Raw genomic sequence first — 21,481 nt, 5'->3', positions numbered from 1 at the left:
AAGTACTCTGTCAGCTTGCTATGAAAGTTTCGAAATGCTCACGCTAAATTTCTGTACTTAATTCTTCCACCCCCTGCATAACAAACAGTTCAAAAACCTGCTGTGGTCCGGAGACCACACTTTGAGTAGCAACGCCTGTGCCACTTTGCCAACTACTCGGCTTCTCTAATAGACATCTCCGCAGCGCCACCTTCCAAATCTAGATCGGAAAGCCCGGAGGCGAGGAAGGCGGAGGCTCCGGAGGGACAGAGCCCCGCGTCACTGGGTCTTGAATACCGGCTTGCGCTGCAGCCTCAGCACCCGGTAGGTGTTGAGGCCCGGCACGTCGAAGCCGGGGGACAGCCCGTGGCGGTCCAACGGGTAGAAGTTGACGAGCTGCCCGTGCTGGGCCTCAAGAGAAAGCCAGGCGTCGCCGAGCGGCAGCGCGCACGGGAACTGGCGGGCCACGTGCAGCTGGAAGACGCGGCCGCGCAGGTGGCGCAGCGCCAGCGTGCGGAAGGCGGCGGGCACCAGCGCCTCGACGCGCGGCCCGAACTGGCGCAGGCGCAGCTCGCCCGCCGGCCCGGGGCGCACCTCATAGAAGGTCTGGTTGGCGAAGGTGAAGTAGCCGGCGAAGGGGCGCGCGCTGGGCGGCGGGGCGGGGCTGGGCGCGGCCTCCCGGAGGGCCCTCTCCACGGCGGGCAGGAGCACGTCGTAGGCCTGCGCCACCAGGTCGCGCCCGGGGGGCCGCGGCCCGGCCAGGAGCAGCACGAAGCCCAGGCGCAGCGGCGGCACCAGGGAGAAGGTGGCGGCGTAGCCGTCCAGGTCGCCGTCCTTGCGCACCACGCGGTAGCCCCGCTGCGCGTGGAACTCCCACGGTGTGCCCGTCTCGTTGGCGAAGTAGGCGCCCGAGCAGGCCAGCAGCGGCGCCAGCAGGGTCTTGGCCGCGTCGGGCCGCAGGAGCCAGTGGGGCCCGCTGCCCAGGAGCACCATGGCCAGCTTGGCCAGGTCGGCGGGGGTGGAGTACATCTGGCCGGACGGCCGGTACCAGCCCAAGTCGTAGAGCGGCGCGGGCCGCCCGCTGCCGTAAAAGCCCGCAGCCAGGCGGGCGCGCACGAGGGGCGTGAGGTCAAAGCCGGTGTCCGCCAACCCCAGCGGCTCCAGCACGTTCTCGGAGATCCAGCGTTGGTAGTCACCCTCAGCAGTGTGCGCTGCCAGGACATGCGCCAGAAGCGAGAAGGCCAGCGTGCTGTAATGGCACCTGGAAGAAGAAAGGGAAAGGAAACTGGGATGTGGCCTTGGAGGAATATCTCCACGCCCTAAAGAGCCCCACGCCACCAGTCTAAAATGCCACCAGAGTTCCGTTGGGCTGGGTGCGGTGGAGAAGGAACCTGCTTCACTGCATCCCAGATGGTCAGACTCGGCAGAGACCCCAGAGGTCAGTGAATCCAAGTCCCTATCCTACATCTGGGAAGACTAAAGCCCAGAGAGGGGCAGAGAATTGCCCAGGGGCGCACAGCAACTTGGGGAAGAGTTGGACTCGGCAGTGCACCTGGGAAAGTGGTAAAACAAATCTTATTGGGTCTTTACACTTTAGTATGATTTATTTTATCAAATGGGAAATTAGAGTCTTGGACTACTGTGGGGCAAAAATGACAGGGAGCTTGTAAGCTGAAGGATAACAAAGAGGAGGCAGGATTTCACCCCTCCCTTCTCCCAAACCCTACTGCTCCCAGGGTGGGGGTTTGTTCAGTGGCTACCCCAGCTATCCACTCCCTGTCTCATCAGCATCCCATTTATTTCCATGTTGGCACTTGGCAAACTCTGTATTTCTCTCGTTTATCTGTTCACTGATGGGAATGTCCACTGTTCACTCAGAAGAATGTACACTTCCTGAGGAGCAGCCTGGTTACATTTGTTCCTTGCTGTATCTCAATAGCTAGGTGCTGTATCACAGTTGAGTAGATGCTCAATAAAAGCTGAGTTGATGAATCGACAGAATACAGAGTTCACACAGACCTGGATCTGGGCCCAGCTTCCCCCCAGCCTGGCTGTGCCTCCTGTCTGGGCCTGTCCTCTCAGCTGTGGAATAGGGGATGCATTCAGGGATCCCTAAAGTGTCCCCTGGGCTCCAGCTATCTAGGATGAGGTGACACAGGCCCTCTCCTAGGAGGGGTGTGTCACCTCAGGCGGTTCCTAATGTGGGTGGGGCATCAGACACACTCCTCACCTGGTTCCCGGGTCTGCCACAAGTACGTCATCCTTGAGTAGGCTCAGGGCCTCCTGGGTGCTGCCCCTCCACAGCAGCGAAGTTGAGCGGAGCCTTCTGGGCAGCCCTGGGGAGGAGCAGTGATCAGACTTGCTGGGCCAGCTGAGCATGTGATAGTGGGCCCCTGAGTGCACTCCCTCCCCCACCTTCCATGAATTGAGAGATAAGAACCACAAAATCACTTAAAAAAAAAAAAAGTCTAGCATAGACTCTAATCCTGTCTGTGTTATATTGGGCAAGTCACTTAACCTCTCTGAGCCCCAGTCCCCTCATCTGTAACATGAGGGAAATAATTTCCTATATCATTTGGCTCGTGTGAGGATTAGTTGAGATAAAATGCTTAGCATGGTGCCTGGTCATAGTAACTGTTCGAAAAAATAATTGTTATCATCCACCATAGACGTTTGATTCCACAAAAATCTTGAGGTCAGTACCCAAACAGGTTTTTTGGAATTGGCTTCTCTGCCCACTTGGAATTTTCTGTTTATTGGATGCAACAAGTATGGGAAGGGTCAGGGGACTGGGATTCTTTACATCCTTCTACTCAATAGTTTTCAAGCATCCCTTTTGTTTCAAGGACTGTTCTGGGACCTGGGGGTTCAGTAGTGAGCAAAATAAAGTCCTTGCCCACATGGGGTTTCCATTGTAGGGGAGGGGACAGATGATAAATAAATACTCATACTATGGAGAAAAATAATTGCATGTAAGAAGGGAGGGATTGTTATTTTATCCAAGGTGATCAGAGGAAGGCCTCAGAGAGAAGGTGACCTGTGAGCAGGTGAGAGCCGGAGAAGGTGAGGGGGAGAGCCACGCAGCAGTGTGAGGAAAGAATGTCTTCCACGGAGGGAACAGCTAGTGCAAAGGCCCTGAGGCAGGAATGATTTGGCATGTTTGAGGACCAGTGAGGAACAGCCAGTGTGGCTGAAGAGAAGAGAAGGGGAAGACTTTTGGAGGTGAGAGATATTGGGGGTGTAGGCACCAGATGCTGGAGGGTGCTGGAGGGTGCTGGAAGGACTTGGCTTTTTCTCTGAGTGGGATGTGACCACTGCAGGAGTTTTGAGCAGAAGAGTGATGTGATCTGATGTATATTTTATCAGGGTTGCTCAGGCTGCTGTTTGAAAACAGACTTTTGGGGGGCAGTGGCAGAAGCAAGGAAGCCTGTAAGGAGACTTGAAAAATCTATGTTTAATTGATGGTGGCTTAGACTCACGTGCTAGCAGTGGAGACAGTGAGGAGTGGTTGGATTCTGGATATATTTTGAGTGGGGAGCCAACAGAATTTGCTACTGGAGGAGATGTGGAGGGTGTGGGGGTTGGAGGTACCAGGGTGACTCAAAGGGTTTTGGCTTAAGCAACTGGGAGATGGAGTCTTGAGTCCTGGGTTTAAGTTCTGACTCTGACACTTTTTTTTTTTTTTAAGAAGAGGGGAGGGGCAGAGGGAAAAGGAGAGAGAGAATCTTAAGCAGGCTTCACGCCCAGCACAGAGCCAGACATGGGGCTCGATCCCACAACTCTGAGATCATGACCTGAGCTGAAATCAAGAGTTGGACGCTTAACCTCTGAGCCACCCAGGCACCCCTTGACTCTGACGCTTCTTGCCGTGTGGCCACAGACCATGTACTTTACCTCTCTGAGCCTCTACTTGCTCATCTTCAAATGGGCTGAAGCACCTGCAGTGGCTTCCCTGTGAAGTGTTAGAAGGCTTAACTTGGAGAAGCGATGAAAAGCTCCAGGAATCAGAGAGAGCCAATCATAGTAATCATAGTGAGAGCCAATCATAAAAGCCATTGAGAGCCTAAAACAAAGTTAATGCAGGCAGCTGGCCCTTAGGACTGTGGGAGAAGACATGTGGGATGTTTTAAAACTAACCAAGCACAGGGTGCTGGGTTCCCTGGGTATGGATAGAGAAGAATCCACAACACACCCCTAGAGGGAGCCCTAGAGTCAGAGTTACAACCTGCGTGGATTTAACAGGAGGCAGGAGGAGCCTAAGCTTCAAGGCTCCTCAGCTGCATGGCCCCTTCCAAGGCCTGCATCTAATTTTGAATTTTTAATAATGTATTCTTAAAGAGGGCCCCCAGGATTATATCCACATAAGGCCCCACTAAACCTAGGTCTAACCCTGGCTACAATAACCAAGGCTACATTGACAAGTACCTGCTGTGTACCAGGTGCTCCGCTAAGTGTTCTACACTCATCAGCTCATTTAATCCCCAATAATAATGTGAACCACAGTCATTTTACAGAGGAGAAAAATAGGGTTCAGAGAAGTTGAATGACTTGCTGAAGATCACACAGCTGGGAGAGGGCAGAGCTGGAATTTCAGTGCTCATGCCCTTAACCACTGGGCCGCTCTCCCTCAAGAAGACTGATCCTGTCCTGCATGAGCTACTTCAGGAGGCTCCATCCTCTCGCTGAGCCTCGGGTACACCATCTGGGCTCAGAAGTGATAACCAGCCACGTCCATCGACTGAGACCTCAGACCTTTTAAAATGACGGAATGGCAGGTATGTGTATATTCATACGGTTTATATAAGTGTGTTATGTAATGTGTACATTATAGTTTCTAACACATATACATTCATATACCCGTGTGCACTCTATGTGTGTATATTATTTTATCCATTCGTATGGTAACATCTAACATACGCTGTTTGAGCTTTTTTTCCCCACTTAAATTAACATCGTACCTTATTCTATCTCGGTACGTAAAGAACATCGTTGCCCTTTTCTCTGGGGCTGCATCTTATTTGATTGTAGAGCCCTGTCCTACCTAGTTGATTTGGCCAGTCCCCCATTTATGGATATTTAGGTGTTTCCATTTTTCAGGCCTGGCTCGGGGAATGGGTGGTATGGCCGGGCTCGATGAGAACCTGCTGCTCAGTTCCCACACCTGAAATGATTTGGGTTGAGCTGGAAAAGTCCAGAGCTACTCACCTGAGAGCTGGCTGGCCATCCTTCGGAGGGTGACCGGCGAAGGCCTTGGGGCTGGGCCCACCTCCTCTAGCCCGTCCATCAGGCTCTGTGCGGGAGCCGATGCCAGGCCCAGTGGGTTGTTGATGGTGAAGGTGCTGGCATACCGCTCCAGAGGGTCATCTAGGGAGGCCACAATGCCCTCCTCCCACAGCCGGTACAGCATGAGGACTGGAAAGATCTTGGAGATGCTGGAGATCCTGGACAGTGTTAAGTGCACAAGGGTGCAGAGGACATGCAGTCGGCCCCACAACCCACCTCTACCCTGCACCCCCACGCCCCAGTTCTAGGAAAGCACTGAGCCCACCCTTACCCAGTGTCTCAGATGGAAATTCACCAGCCTCTGTCAAACTGCCCCTGGGATGTTTAAGAACATATCACAGTGGTGGGTGGATACTCCTGAGCACCCATCCCCATGCCAGGCCTTAACCCAGGCCCTTCCCATTCTGGGACAGATGTGGGTTGGGATCATACTTCTGCCTCACACTGGCCAACTGGTCTTAGGCAAGTACTAGATCTTTCTGAGATTCAGTTTCATTGTCCATTTCACAGGTCGTAGAAAAGATTGAATGAGATTGGGCATGTAAAGTGCTTGGCAACGTACCAAGCAGGTAGGTAGTATGTGTTCAGTAAGTGATAGCAAATATAACTGTTGGCCCCATGCCTGGCACATAACAGGGGCAGTGTGAATGGAACCTCTGACATCCTCACAGTACCTCTGGGAGTGAGCGTGTTCACTTTGCATGGTCAGCTTTAAGGACCCCACAGGCAGCACCGAGGAGGGGAGACTGGATGTGCAGCAGAGGGTCCCATGTTTCTTCCATCTGGACCACTGCTGCCAACTGACAGGGACCTGGGGCAAAGGCCCAGGAACTGGTTATAGTCCCTTTGTGGCAGATAGAAGGGGTGGGGCAGGGGGAATGGGACACAGGGAGCCTTTTCTAGTTCGGGAGGTTTTGGGCTAAGGGCTCTCCAGCAGGGATTCCTTCCTGACCTCTTATCCCTGTCGTCATGTGATGTTGGGCACTCTCTGGTCCTCTCTGGATCTCAGTCTTCTCATCTATAAAATTGTCGGGACTTAATAAAGGACCCTGGCAGCTTGGACCCCCAGTCATGATTCTCTTGAGTCCCCCTACCTCCTAGGTCTCCCTTGTCCTCCCATCCCTGCCCCCCTCTAGAGGACTCTGGAGGTCACCCAGCTGACCGGTACATGGTGTACTCATTGGGGGGCCCAGAGGCTGGGTCTGAGCCATTCTTCTTCCCAAAGTTCCCAGTCCAGAGCACAGTGTCATTGTGGATGACAACTGCAGACATGGCAGCCAGGCCCGGGGCAGACAGTGCCTGACGCAGGATCCGGTCCACCTTGGAGGAGAAGAGCAGGAGGCTCAGAGTGCAGGCACAGAGACACCGTCTGCTCACTCTGCACGCCCGGCCCACTCCCACACCAGCCGCTGCACACAGCAGCCCGGGCCTGGCTCCCCTCCCTTCTCTCCCCACTGTTGCTGGAGCCTCCAGACCTCCGGTTCTCAGACCCCCTGGGATGGGACCCCCACCCACTTGCAACCAGAGCAGGTCCACTAAATGTGTTTTCTGTGTAGGGCTTCCTTATAAGATTTTTGTTCAAAGAAACATTTCTTTGGCAAAATGTAAAAGGAGGGAGGGGTTAAACTACTGGTCTAGTTGAACCCTTGTCTGATGCCCTAGAACATGTCCAGCCCGGCCCGGTCTGGCCCCCCTAATGTTGGAGAATTCATGATAGAGGGCCCATAGACCCTCTTTGAACATTGATTGAAAAGACATTGTTTTCAATAATGAAATGCAGTGCCGGTGAGAACCCCTGTATCTGTTGGACATTTGGCATGTGCCAGGCATCATATAACATGATTCTCATGCATTGTCTCACTTAATCTTCATAACAAGTCAGTGCTCACTTCTCCCTATTTTACAGATGAGAAAAGTGAATTCATGAGATCCTAAGTGACTCGCTCAAGTGGTGAATGGTTCGTGGAGTCAGGATGAGAAGCCCAGGCGAACTCCAGCCCTAGCTCCTGATTCACGGCCCGACCGCCCTGCCAAGTGACTTCACAGATCCAGAATTGAGTTCTGTCCACCTGTGGTTCCCGCCCCAGCGCTAGCTTCGCCCTGTGTGCCTCTGGGTCCTGCTCTGTGGGCAGGGCCTCACATTCCCAGCAAGAGGCCGCCATGCCCAGGTGCCCACTAGAGGGGGGCCATGGGTATCACTGCCGCTTTGTTTCATTTCTGTGACTGTGACCCTGGAGCCTCAGAGCACCACTTTGCTCCCTCTCCCTCACTAAACTTTTCTCATACTTGCAGGCAGCGATGGTGTCTCTCTGCGCGGCCCATGCCTTCTCTCATGTGGATGCCCGTCCCTTCAACTGTCCCGGACGACAGTGTCATATCCCTGCACTGCGTGAAATTTCATTTGTCTGTGTGTCTCCTGAGGTGAGTGACCGGGGCTGGGGTCTGACGGGCACAGACCAGCGCCGGCTGACAGCCCCCTCTAGTGTCGGCTCCCCTGCAGCGCTAACAGTTATGCTGTAGGGGGTGTGTGTTTAATGAGACCACGCTGGCCTCTGGGGTGGCAGCTCTGTCCTCCTCCCGCACCTCTGGCCCCACCAGCCTAAATTTCCACATAGTTCTCTGTGTGTGCCTCACCCTCACTCCGCTGCCCCTGGACCCGTGCACATGCCGGCCCCTCTCTCCAGACCACACGCTTCACTCCCCCGAGCTCCCTTACTATATAAATGCGTATTATCGGGCGCCTGGGTGGCTCAGTTGGTTAAGCGACTGCCTTCGGCTCAGGTCATGATCCTGGAGTCCTGGGATTGAGTCCCACATCGGGCTCCCGGCTCAGCGGGGAGCCTGCTTCTCCCTCTGACCCTTTCCCCTCTCATGCTGTTTCTCTCTCTCTCTCTCTCTCTCTCTCTCTCTCTCTCTCTCAAATAAATAAATAATAAAAAATCTAAATGCGTATTATCTGGATATCTCCTTCTTGTTCACATCTCAGTGTAGATACCACTCCCTCCAGAAGCCTTGCCTGACCCCAAAGCCAATTCTCTGAACCCCATAGTTCCCTAAAATTTCCTCCCCTCACTCTTACCCCTCAGTTATAGATGTTATTTGTCTTGACTATTCTGTCCCTTCCAGACTAGTAGCTTCTTTAGAGCAGGACAAGATCTTCTTCCTGCCATCTCCCTGGTGCCTAGCACAGAGTAGGTGCTCAAGAATTGTATGTTGAATGAATGAATGAATGAATGAAAATACCACTGGTAGGGGCGCCTGGGTGGCTCAGTTGGTTAAGTAACTGCCTTCGGCTTAGGTCATGATCCTGGAGTCCCTGGATCAAGTCCCGCATCGGGCTCCCTACTCGGCGGGGAGTCTGCTTCTCCCTCTGACCCTCCCCCCTCTCATGTGCTCTCTCTCTCTCACTCTCTCTCTTAAATAAATAAAATCTTAAAAAATAAAAAAGAAAGAAAGAAAATACCACTGCTAGTGTCCGGAATGTGCCCTCCCCTTCATCACCCAGGCCTAGCCCACACACTCAGGTGCCTCTTGGGTCATCACTGACCTTTCCCAGGGCCTCCTTCAACACAGGGAGGGGGTGGGTCAGGGGCACAGGCTCCGGGTGCCGGGGACACATCCTCACAGGGGCAGAAGTCACCTCTGGTCCCAGGGAACCTGGAGGGAACATCACATGGTGAGTGGGGGACAGAGATCAGGATAGGAGTCTAGGGGTCATCCTGGAAGAGATGGGAAGGTGGTAGCAAAGACCAGAGCCATGCCTCGGGGCCAGCCCTTGAAGCTGGCAACAGCCTCCCCAGAAGATAGCGGGGCACAGCGACCCACCATGGGCAGCAAGGGGCAAAAGGCAGAGTCTGCCTGGAAGAAGGGACAGTCCCACGCCTGCCACATGATGCTTGGCCTTCAAAATGCCAATCAGGCCACGGTTCCCAGTTGTCAGCCCTTGTCTCTTGCTTCATCAGCTTCCTCCCTCCATGTAGTCAGCTGACTTAGGAAAGTTCTGGCTCCTTGGGGCAGGCTCAGCCATGTCTGTCTGTCTGTCTGTCTCTGCTTCTCTAGTTCTGATTCTATGTTTAGGTGGAGAAGTAGACTTGGGCCTCACTTGGGCTTCAGGCCTAACCCATAAGGGACAGTGCCTTCTGTCACCAGAGCGTTGTGTCTGGGATATCAGCTCTAAATCGCGTTCTGCTTTGGTCCAGGTGTATGGCTTCCTGGGAACCTCAGGGGAGAAGGTGTGGGCCCTGGCACGATGGGATTCAGGCTGAGAGATCATCACAGCGGCCCCAGACCTCCCCCTCATCCTTGAAAAACAGTCTAGAATATTCTTCCAGTTTCTCCCACCTCTTGAATCTGACTGAGTTTGTCAGGAGGAATTGACTGAGCACCTTCCAAAATTAGGCCTTAATCATTTGCTGCCTGGGACCACTGCCCCCTTGTGAATAAGCCTGGAATAGCGGCCTTGAGAGCGAATGTTTGTAAGCAGGGACTTGCCCAGGTGACTTTGCCCTCCGCATTGAAAGAGTCCAGGTTAGACCAGCAGCAGAACTGCCAGCAAGCCCACAGAATCATGAGAAGGAATGAATCACTTTGCTTGAAGCCAGTAAGTTTGGGGGTGGCTTCTTACTCAGCATTCGATAACTGATAGGGTCCCAAACAGAAAAATGACAAACCTTAGGGAAGATCACTCAACAACTCCCTGACATAGGTTTAATAATTGGAGTAGGGAAGGCTCAGCCAAAGCCTAAGCTTTGCTCAGCCTGGGACTCCAGTAGAGCTGGTGCCTCCAGCCCTGCATTAATAGGCACGTGCACAAAAAGTCACCTGGCAATCTTAAAATGCAGATTTGAGGGGCCCTTGGGTGGCTCAGTCAGTTAAGCACCCAACTCATGATCTCAGCCCAGGTCTTGATCTCAGGATCATGAATTCAAACCCCATGTTGGACCCCACGCTGGGTATGGAGCCTACTTTAAAAAAAAAATGCAGATTTGATTCAATAGCTATGGGGTGGAGCCAGGGCCTCCTAATTTCTAACAGCCTCTCAGGTGGTGCCCACACAAGGGAGAGGACTTAGATCACCGTGCTCAGCAGACCCAAGCAGGTCCATGAACTGTTTGTTTCCCATTTGTGATAAACGAAGGAGAAAATTTGAGAGTACACATTTAGAAACTTCTATAGCAGTTTGATGGAGTAATTTTGTGTTGAATCTTAAAACTTGGGCTTCTATTTTATAATCTTTTTTCCATCTAATTTCTCTCTCTTTTTTTTTTCATTTAATTTCATTTGTATCTATAGTAATGCTGGTCTGCTTTGGATTGGTAGTTTGACAGTTTCCGAAGCATGGCCCTAGAGGACAGGCTGACCCATCTACTTGGGGACTGTTTGCTTGAGGGACTAAGAAGCCCCTGATAGAGGAATTTACCCTAGAAAGAACAGGTTGGGGTGGGAGAGGAAAAAGCCAGCAGGAAAATAAAAGGAGCCACTTCTGCAAAATAGCTCTGTGGGACTTTGGGAGCCCAGGCCACCTCACTGAGCCTTGAACATCTGTAACATGAGAGGAATAGAGCGAGACATTGTCCCTAGCTTTAGCAGAGGCCTGGGATTCTGGATGATCCAGGATCCCAGCAGGTTGGAGGGCAGAGGGGTTGCTATAGCAACAGAAGGCCTGTGGATATTACCAGCAGTGGTGGCTCATTTGCCAAGCTTTGACCAGCCCCTGATGGAGAGGCTCCAAGAAATGGCAGTGTCTGCCCATTTCTTGGACACCTCATTGTTCCTCCCAGGGTCTTAGATATAGCTGGGAGAGGATTTAAGGGGGGGGGGGCCTGGAGATCCTACCATGAGGGCTGAAGACCAGGCGAGAGAAACTCCGTTTGTACATATTGGGGGACCCTGAGTTTTAGAGCCAGACTAGGTAGTTTAAGGAAACCCCAGTAGCACTGGGATCCATGAGAGCCTCAAGACACAGAAGGGTCACACGACTGGCCCAAAGATACACAGCTAGGGAGAGTCGGAGTCCAAATGAAGGCCAGAGCTTCGAGTCTAAATCTTGTGGCCTTGCCCCTACACCTTCCAATCACAGCTCCCAGGCCACAGGACCCATGGGGGGGGGGGAGCAACTCAAGGATGCTGGTGCACTCACTGGTCTTCAGCTTGGGGAGGTGGTACTGCCACAGGAAGCAGCCGGTCATAACCACAGAGAGCAGGAAGAAGAAGCTGCAGGAACCTGGGAAGAGCCACTTCTTTTTCACTTCCGGCAGGCGGGGAAGCTGGACCACCTGGAAGGGGAAGGACACAGGGCACGGCCCCATGGCGGTCAGCGGGACCCCTACCATGCCTTAGCTTCACCCAGACATCATGAGAGCCCACAGCTTGGGGGAAGTATCACACCTGTAAAACCAAGGTCCTTCGCAATATGACCTCTTCAACAGCTGTACCATGTGCGCACCTCCGCACCCCTGGGCCTTTACACAGCCTGTTTCCTCTGCCGGGCATGCCATCTCTCTCCTGTGTACTTAACAAAATACCTAAGACCAGCTGAAATGCCGCCTTCCCCAGCCCTCCTCATCCAGGCCCCCTCCACGGCACTTTGTACAAGCCTCCTTCGTGGTACAAGTCCAACTCCCTAATACAACAGTTGTTGGACTACTGTGAGCTGATGTTCCTAATGGAGTGCGAGTTCTCCAAGGGCAGGGTACCCACCGCCAAGTTTGTTAGATCTTAACGTTTTACCATATTTTCCTCCTATCTTTACACTTTAAAAAACTACCACGTCCGTTACTTGTTTAGTGTATGGTCTGTCTGTCTCGTCCCATTAGAAAACGGGGTTCTTGTTTGCTCACTGTGGTATTCCCTGTGCCTAGAACAGTCCCTGAAACACAGCCGACCCTAAAAAGTAACTGATGAATGGATGAAAATAAAACATTCTAGGTGGAGGTGATACCCTCTTTGTACTACCTGCAGATTTCAGTCTCCTCCCCTTCTTCGCGGATGTAGCGCCCCTTCTGATCTTGCTGTTTGTCATTACCGTGATGTTTTCATTCGTTTACTCTGTATTCGTACATTTGCAAACAGTGTATAGTATCACTTTGCACATTTTTACACTTACATAAAATATATCCTACTGTATTATCCTCCTTTTTCCCAATACAGTGCATATAGTTCTTCATATTATTCACTTTAACTTCTGTAGAGTATGCTGCTGTATGAATATATTTCAGAGTGTACTAGTTAAACCATGGAGACCAGGGCCGGGCTGCCTCAAAAACGGGACTCTTTTGGGACGCTTTGGGTGGCTCAGTCGGTTAAGCATCTGCCTTCGGCTCAGGCCATGATCCCAGGGTCCTGGGATGGAGCCCTGGATGGGGCTCCCTGCTCAGCAGAGAATCTGCTTCTCCCTCTCCCTCTGTCTCTCCCCCCTGCCACTTGTGCTCTCTCTCAAATAAATAAATCTTTTTTTTTAAGTGCTTATTTTATGCATTTGAGTTGAGACACTGTGCCTGGCAGTGGAATTTCTGGGTGGCAAGGTGTGGTCCTTTTCAGCTTAACTGGATACTACCCAGGCTCTCCAAAGTTGTCATTCCAGTTGATACTCCCACCACCTGTGATTCTCATTGCTATTTCTAATTGATAAGATCAAATGCTTTCTCCTGCGTTTACTGTATATATTTGGGGTTGCTTTTCTGTGAATGAACTGTTCTTATCCTTTGCCTGTTTTTTCCTATTCAATTTCTTTTTTATGTATTAGAGTTCTTTGTAAGTTCTGTATACTCTTGCTTGTGTTTTGTCTTTTCATATTGTGTTTATGATAACTTCTTTTTTTTTTTTAAGATTTTATTTGTTTGACAGGGAGAGACACAGCGAGAGAGGGAACACAAGCAGGGGGAGTGGGAGAGGGAGAAACAGGCTTCCCGCGGAGCAGGGAGCCCAATGCAGGGCTCGATCCCAGGACCCCGGGATCATGACCCGAGCCGAAGGCAGACGCTTAACGACTGAGCCACCCAGGCGCCCCTTATGATAACTTCTTGAAAGGCAGAATAGTGTAGTGGTGAATCTGTGGCCAGATTGTCTAATTTTGAATCTCAGTTCAACCACTGCCTGGCTGTGTGACCTTAAGAAAGTCACTTATCCTCTCTGTGCCTCTGTTTCTGCACCTGTAGAATGGAAATAATAATAGTGCTTGCCTCACAAATTAGTAAGGATTTAGTGAGTTAATATATATAAAGTACATTTTGGGTTTTGGGGGGTTTTTCAATAATATCTGATTTTTTAAGATTTTATTCATTTATTTGACAGAGAGAGACGCAGCAAGAGAAGGAACACAAGCAGGGGGAGTGGGAGAGGGAGAAGCAGGCTTCCCGGCCAAGCAGGGAGCCCAATGTGGGGCTCGATCCCAGGACCCTGAGATCGTGACCTGAGCTGAAGGCAGACGCTTAACGACTGAGCCACCCAGGCGCCCCTATAAAGTACTTTTTGTTTGACACATTGTAAGCTCTATGAGCTAGTATTGTTAAATAAAGGGCTTTTTTTTTTTTTGGTTTTGGATCCTGCCAATCAAATTCATCAATACTGTCTTGTTTGTTTGTTCTGTGTGTGTGATTGTGCTCAGGAAATCCTTTATACAGAGGCTGTAAATGTAGATTTCTGTACTTTCACACACAGAAATATTTTTATTTATGGTATCAAGAAAGGAATCTAATTTTATTTTTTCCGTGTAGATAATCGACCATCTCAGCGCCATTTATGAAATATTTCAATCCTGCCCTCCACGGACCTGCCGCCGTCTCTGAAACACACCCGCTATCTGTACCTACCAACGCCTGCTCTATAGGTTCTCTTCTCTTAGGGTCTCCCTGAGTTTCGATTCCTTGTGTCTCTGTCCAATCCCACACGCTCTTCCATGATGAAAGAAGCTCACACGTTGAGCACAGACTATAGCACTGTCCTACAGGAAACAGTCTGCCAGAGAGGCTTGCTATAATCGGACCCCAACCGACTCCACGGGCCCATTTCCTGCGTCTCCTCCCCTCCCCCACCCCCCGCTTGCATCTTTATGCCTCATCCCCCTCCCCGTGGCTTTGTGCCTGTCATTCCCTTCTGTGAGGCCCTTTCTATCCTTTCCCAGCTGACAAACTTGTGCTCTTCCCTTAGAACCCATGGGCATCTGGAGAGCCCCCTCATTCTCCCCTAGCAAAACTGAGGGCCTCTCCTCTCTGCACACCCCTCCCTGCATTGTAACTCTCTGCACACCCCTCCCTGCATTGTAACGGTAATCCACATGGGTCCCTACTGGCTTCTTTGTCGGGCTCCGTCCTCAGCGGCAGGTGTCTCCCACACCAGGACCATTCCTTCTCGGCCTTTACGCCCACACAGCTCTGGGCACTCCGCCTGGCACTGGCAGATTCTCAGGAAATATGTTTTTGAACTTTACATTGTCCGGCAAGTTGGAAGTCTTGGGTTCAAATCTCAGCCCCATTTCCTGAGTCGATTGTAACTGTGGACAAGTCCCTTCCCCTCTCTGGGTCTCCTTGTCTTCAGCTGTTGGAACAGGATGGACTGTTTGTAAACAGTTTACATTTCCATTTGGAGATTTCATTCATTTCCAGCTCTAGAATTTGGGTTTCCCACTAAAGCCATTCTTTGTTCATAATTTCCAAAGATTGGAAACAACCTGAATGTCCCACAACTGGTGAACGGATAGACAAACTCTGTTATATACCTACAATGGAATACTTACCAGCAGTGTAAAAGAACCACTACTGATACGCGCAGTAATGTGAATGAATCTCACATGCATTATGCTGAGTGAAACAAGCCAGACTCAAAAAGCTGCAGTCTATATAATTCCATTTTCATAACATTCAGGAAAAGGCAGAACTCTAGGGACAGAAAACCACTCAGTGGCCATCTGAGGATAGGGATGGGGTAGACTACAGAGGAACAGAAGGGACTTTGGGAGGTGATGGAACAGTCCTATATCTTGATTGTGGTCATGGGACCGTGTGCATTTGTCAAAACACGTAGAACTGAACACCATAAAGAATGACTTTTAATGCATGTAAACTGTACCTCCATTTTTTTAAATGAATCCGTTAAAGAGCCCAAGAGCATTAGGATGTCTCCACCTAGGTGTCAGGAGTGCCATGAGACGCAAGACTGGGCTTCAGCCACGAGGAGTGGGTGGGGGGCTCTCTGGCATTGTTTGTGTGGGAGGGAAGTTGGAAGGGGCTTCCCTTCAAGCGTGAGCACAGAGCCACTAGAGCAGGGCCAGGGAGGGAGCCCTGGTGGGAGGGCAGCCTGACGTCCCCTAACAGACACCTGTATAGCAGGGGCCAGGACATGGGCATCTCGTTTCCAAGTGCAGAACGAAATTCGGACTTTAAATGACTTGCTGAAGTCATGGACAGCACATGACGGAGTGGGATTCTAGCTCTGTGCTCTGCACCACCCCACCCCACCTCACCACGTGACTGGGATCTCTGCACCCCTGATTCACAGTCCTCCTCTGAGGCCCAGTCTCAGGATTTATTCCAGTAGACCCAAAGGTGGGGTCCGTGTTTCACCTCTAAGCCACTCACCAGCTGCTCACATGTTGATTTGCAGTAGCCACTAGAAACCTCTCCCCTCTCCCATCCCCGCTGGAAAATGCTGGCAAGGGGAGAGTTCAGTAAGAGCCTGACTCCCCCCAAATTCCTCCCCTCCCCAGCTCCTTCCCCAGGTGGTCTACAGTCCCAAGACACTCACCTCCATTCTCCTTCTCACTGCCGACTCTGGTACAACCCTCCTCGTCCAGTCATTCATCCAGAATACAGTTTCCAAGGGTCAGCTGTGTGTTGGGCACAGTGCTGTCCCCTGAGGGTACAGAGCCTTTGGCCAACATCTGTCCCCCATGGAGCCAGCAGGATGGTGGAGTGGTACACACAAGGGCTCTGGGGTCAAGCAAGACTCGATGTCGGCTCTGCCCTTACTGACCTTGGATGAATGGCTTCACCTCTTTGAGTCTTCGTTTGCTTGTCTGCATAATGGGAATGACCATTGTTCCTTCACCTCTTAGACGTTAGGTGAGGGCAAACGAGATAATGCCTACAAAGCCCCTAGAAAGCTGTTCACTAACTGGCGCTAGGGTAGTGATCTCTCTGGGAGGGAGATGTAAACAGAGCATGGGCACACAGCTCTTGGTCTCCGAGGGACCCATGGACTCAGCCTCTGGGTGGGGGGTGGGGTGGGGAGGAAAGCTTCATTGAGCAGGTAGTGGGGATGAATTGGGGGCACTCCAGCCAGGGGCCTGGGTATATGAGAAGGAAGGGGAGTAATTTCTGGTTGGTTTTGAGCATTCAGTGGGTTAGTATATGTAAACTACCTGAAACTGTTCCTGGCCTACGGTGCAAACCCTAGATATGTTACTGAGGATGATGAAGGTGATGCGGAACGATTTAGGCCGGTATTTGAAGCAAGCCTCCGTGGGGCTATGCCTCACCTGGGTTTTCATTCTCTCCACGGCGTAGAAGATTCAGCTCCTTGAGGTCTGGTCTACGGCCCCGGAGACCCCGTGAATGGAAAACTGAGCCAGAGGGGTAAAGGCGAAGAGAGGTCCTGGAATCTGGAAAAGAAAGGAGGGGACAAAAATGCGAGAAGACGAGAGGGGGTGAGGATGGGAGGGGGCGAAGCAACCCCCGCCCCCCGTGAAGCTCCACCTCAAAGGCAAGGGGAACTGAGCTCAGGAAACCTGCGAGCTTGACCGGCTGCGCAGGTCTGCCCAGGTCCGTCACGATTTTAGCACTGAGAAGTCCCAGATCCCTCAGCCTTGGGGAAATCAGGACAGGTGGTCGCCCTCCTGGGCCTGCCTCCCCTTCCAGCCTCAGAAACACCCCTGTCCGACCTCCAGGCTCTTAGCCCCAACTCACCCTCTTCTGGAAGGCTCAGGGAGGACAGTGCAATTCCGGCCCGGCCATGGCCGGCCAGGGCCTCCAGGAGTCCCCGTGGTCCAGGGGGCCAGAATGGCGTCCTGGGCTCCGAGGTGCAGGCTTCACCCAGGCTGCGCAGCGGCTGGCAGATGTAGTGCCGATTACCCCAGCCCTAATCCCTCCACGTGCCCTCCGCCATTAGGATTAGTTCCGGGGGGTCCCTGAGCGGCAGGGAGGGGGGCACATCTGTCAGGGAGCCTGGGCGGCACCACGTGATCCGAGATGCTCCAGGCTGGAGGGCAAGGGAATGCTCTCTCTGGAAAGAGTGTCTGCTACAGGCCTCCCAAGACCCGTCCATGCCCCCACGCCAGCTCCTCAGCTGCCTCCGTGGCACCTGGGGTTCCAAGGAACACACTTTGAAGACCACTAGGGTTCACCTTAATTGTTAAATATTCAGATCACCAGTTCTGTCACTGCTTGTATAGCCCTCTTTGTTTCTTCATCTAAAAATGGGGGTAATTCTCTCTTGGTGACCGTGAGGGTTCAATTGCAGCGTCCTGGTAAAGCACGTGGCCTAGGACCTGGCACTTAGTAAAGACTCCATAAAAGCCAGTTTCTTGTGATAACGTGGCTTTGTGCCGCAACGTCTACTCAGCCCTGGTGTCAGACATCGGATCCTTCTCGGTGAACATTCTAGGAAGTTAGTCTCCATTGAGTTTCACTGACACAAAAAGAGTAAGTATATTTGCCTTCCTGGCACTAGACATGGCTGCACATTGGAATTACCTGGAGAGCTTCGAAGAACCACTGGTGTCTGGGTTCCACACCTAGAGAGACTCAGGGGCGTGGTGCCATAGTGATGCCACTCTGTGGTCAAGGCTAGGAACCGCTGCCCCGGACCAGCGTGTCTCCTACTCACTTTAAATGTGTGTAGGAATAGCCTGGGGTCAAGTCGAACCTGCAGGCTCAGAGTCAGTGGTTAAGAGCAGGACCTGAGATTCTGCATCTCTAGCCAGCTCCCAGGTGATGTCGAGGCTGGTCTGTGGACCACATTTTGAGGAGACAGGCTCCTCTGCAATGTATGGATCACACCAGCTTCCACGTCAATAGGGCCCCACGGTTGCCTCCCAGCCACCCCGTGGTTGGCAGGACTTGAACGATTCTCTCCACTTTGCTAATGCTCAGGGTCCCGTATGTGAAGGGGTGGAAGGAAGCAGGCCTTCTGGATCTTAGTCTGCGTCCCCCGTGGCCAAAAATCTGGGCTGGCCCAGAAAAGAGGCTAAATTAGAGCAAGAAGGCAGCCAAGTGGTTTTGCCCCAACTCTACATGGTAGGGCCGGTGAAACAGGCTCTGAGGGGGGAGGTGACTTCCCAGGGTCACATCGCAAGCTTAGGGACAGCGGTGGGGCAGGAACCTGTGTCTTCTGTACCCAGCCTCTTGGTCAGTCTTTGCTGGGCAGCTTGCCGCCGGGTCACAGATTGATTGCCCACAGCCTGCTTAGTGCTTTCTGTGTTATCTCCTTTGGTCTTCAGAACAGTCCCACAAGACACGTTCTGTTCTGCCCAGGAAGTGGCAGGACCGGGATTTGGACCCAGGAGTCTTCCCAAATACTGGCGCACCCCATCAGATCACAAGGTCTTCTAGGGCGAGGATCACGTCTCACTCCGATTTGTCTCCAAACTAGGGCTGAATGTGCGAATCAGTCCACTCGAGGGATCTGCACCTCTACTGACAAAGACCCTCACCCCCAGGACATCAGCTGCTTTCAGAGCTTCTCCCTCCCCAAAGCAGCCCCCTGTCTCCAACCCAGACTAGTCTCGCCCCTTCTGAAGTTAGCGAGTGGGAACCCGCAGCATGTCATACAGCAAAGTGACCACACGGTGGCAGCAGAGGCCCGTGTGTAGAATCCTAAGGCCCTGCCTAAACCGCCTCTGAAGGATCATCTATCCGGGATTGCTTCCGTTCCTCCAGGCATTTGTCCAGGGCTTTCCGTGCATGAACAGAGATAATCCCCACAATAGCCCTGTGAGGGAGGAGTTATTCATCCTCTTTATACATGAGAGATCCTATTCGTCTTTCACTTAAATAACCTTCCATTGGCTGCCCACTGCTCTTTGGAAAAATCAAAATTGGACCCTTGAGTCAGACTGTTGGGATTCAAATCCCAGCTCCACCACTGACCACTTCTGTGCCTTTGGTTGGGTTTCTTGGCTTCTCTTGGACCTCAGTGTGCTGGTCGGTGAAGAGAATAAGATGGAGCCTACCCCCTTGGGGTTACATTAGCTAAGCACATGTAAGCCAGAGAGATGACCGCCCCCCCTGTTGCGGCTCCTCCCCGTGCTCCACACTCAAGCCCCGGCTGCGGGTCTCTTCCCTTTTCTTCATCCCCCATTCGCCCCGCCTGCCCCACCCATCCCTTCTGCCCTCTGCTTTCCATCATTCTCCCTCCAATTTCAGTTGTTCCCATGGTCCCAACACTCCCTGGAGGTGTTTTCTGATGTCTCTTCTCTGAGGACCATGGTTTTTAGAACTAGGAGCAGGACTTGTTACACAGAAGGCTCCGAAGTTCGAGCAGACTGTGGTTGAGGGACTGCTGCTGCCTTCCGCTTTCTGCACCCGTCCTGAAACTCTCTCTCCTGAGGTCGACCTCTCCATGTGGCTTGCTCCCCAGATTATTTGGAGGTCACTCTCTTGTCCCCAGATCCACTCCAGAACATCCCCAGAGACAGAAAACGATTGTCCCTACCCTTAGCATCAGGATTGCTTAGAATGGAGAAAGTGGCCAAAAAGATGTCAAGGACAAACAAAACTCAACAGAGAAAAGTATCTCTATCAAAGGATCTGTGAAGATACCTAGCATTTTTCCCTGGTTAGGCTCGGATTGATTAATTGATCCATCTGTCTGCTCACTTACCCATTGAGTCACCCGACAGACACTTACCAAGGATTTGCCATTCTCCAGATCTTACACTCGGGTCTGGGGGAGGACATAGGGCAAGGCAGACATAGCAACAAGCACTCATTGTCAACATATATGTATTTTTTAAGTTTATATACTTAAGTAATCTTTACACCTCACTTGGGGCTCGAACTCATGACCCAAGATCAAGCATCACAGGCTCTTCCAGCTGAGCCAGCCAGGCGCCCTAGCACATATTTGTGGAGCACCTACTAAGTGCTGGACACTGTTCTAGGGGCTTGAACTTGCTCCGTGAACAAGACAGATCCCTGACCTTGTAGAGCTTCCATTCTAGCAGAGGTAGCAAGAGCATGTTAGACAGTGTTACATGCTATGGAAAATAGCTAGAGCTGGGGCTGGGGGTTACAGTGTTAAATTGGGAGGTCAGGATGGCCTAACTGAGAAAAAACATCTAGCAAATCACCCAAAGGAAGGAAAGGAGTTAGGTATATGGCCAGCAGAGGAAGAGTCTCTGGTAGGGGGCCATCCAGTGCAAAGGCCTCTCGGAGGATGAGAGTGTGCCAGGGTGCCAAGGGAAAAGCAAGGAGGCGGGAGGCTGGAACGGACCGAGGGGCAGGGCAGCCGGCCAGGTGGGAAAGGTAATCGGGGACCAGGTCATGGGGAACCTCATAGGCTGCAGGAAGGACTTTGGTTCTCACTCTGAGCGACATGGGAGCCCTTGCAGGGTGCGGAGCAGAGGAGTGGCAGGACCTGACTCACATTTTTAAAGGACCGCAGGCTTGTGTGTTGAGGGCCGACTAGAGGGCCAGGGTAGGGGCGGGGAGGCCAGGGGCTCTGTTCAGGAGCAGCCGTGGAGGCGCCCAGAGTCCCAGACTCTGGACATGCTTCGAAGGTGGAGCCAGTAGGACTTGCTGGTGAATTAGAGCCGAAGAAGAGAGAAAGAGAGGACTCAGGAATGGCTCCAGAGGTTTTGGCCTAAGCCACCGGAAGAGGAAGCCTGTGTGTGGGAGGGGTTCGGAGTGGGGGGGGGGGGGACAGAGTTCAGGACTGCTGTTAATTCTGAGATGTTTGAGTTAAAGTATGGAAGTAGGCAATGGACCATTTGAATCTGGAACTTAGAGGTCTGTATCAAAGATATAATTTAGAAAATCGTTGGCATTAGAAAATAGTAGAGGATATTTAAAGCCATCATCAGGGAGTGAAATGAAGTGAAGAAGGATCTGAGCCCTGAACCCCAAGGTCCAGGAGCTGTGAGTGCGGGATGAAGGCAAAGACCACAAAGTCATGCATCATAGGTGCAAATCAGGCTTCACCGGGGAACCTAGACGCGGCAGGTCAGCAGTTAACGAGGTGCTGGTGCGTCGTGCAGTCTTTCATGTCACATGGAGAGAGGTTCAAG

At 52.0% G+C, this 21,481-nt stretch overlaps 1 protein-coding gene across 1 annotated transcript; it reads right to left on the bottom strand.

The window, feature by feature from the left end:
- Positions 1-258: 258 nt before the first annotated feature.
- LACTBL1 (lactamase beta like 1) lies at positions 259-12,183 on the bottom strand. The gene is made up of 6 exons (XM_025855897.2): positions 11,402-12,183; positions 8,810-8,919; positions 6,425-6,582; positions 5,185-5,420; positions 2,210-2,315; positions 259-1,240 (listed from the first exon to the last, which is right to left on the bottom strand). Exons 1-6 carry the CDS (start codon positions 11,592-11,594, stop codon positions 259-261), a joined length of 1,785 nt encoding a protein of 594 aa, XP_025711682.2. The 5' UTR covers positions 11,595-12,183.
- Positions 12,184-21,481: the final 9,298 nt, after the last annotated feature.

Source organism: Callorhinus ursinus, unplaced genomic scaffold, assembly GCF_003265705.2.
Source record: "Callorhinus ursinus isolate GAN/ISIS: 27379988/994484 unplaced genomic scaffold, GSC_fseal_2.0 scaffold18, whole genome shotgun sequence".
NCBI lineage: Eukaryota > Metazoa > Chordata > Mammalia > Carnivora > Otariidae > Callorhinus > Callorhinus ursinus.
This window is presented reverse-complemented; position numbering and strand designations above follow the sequence as displayed.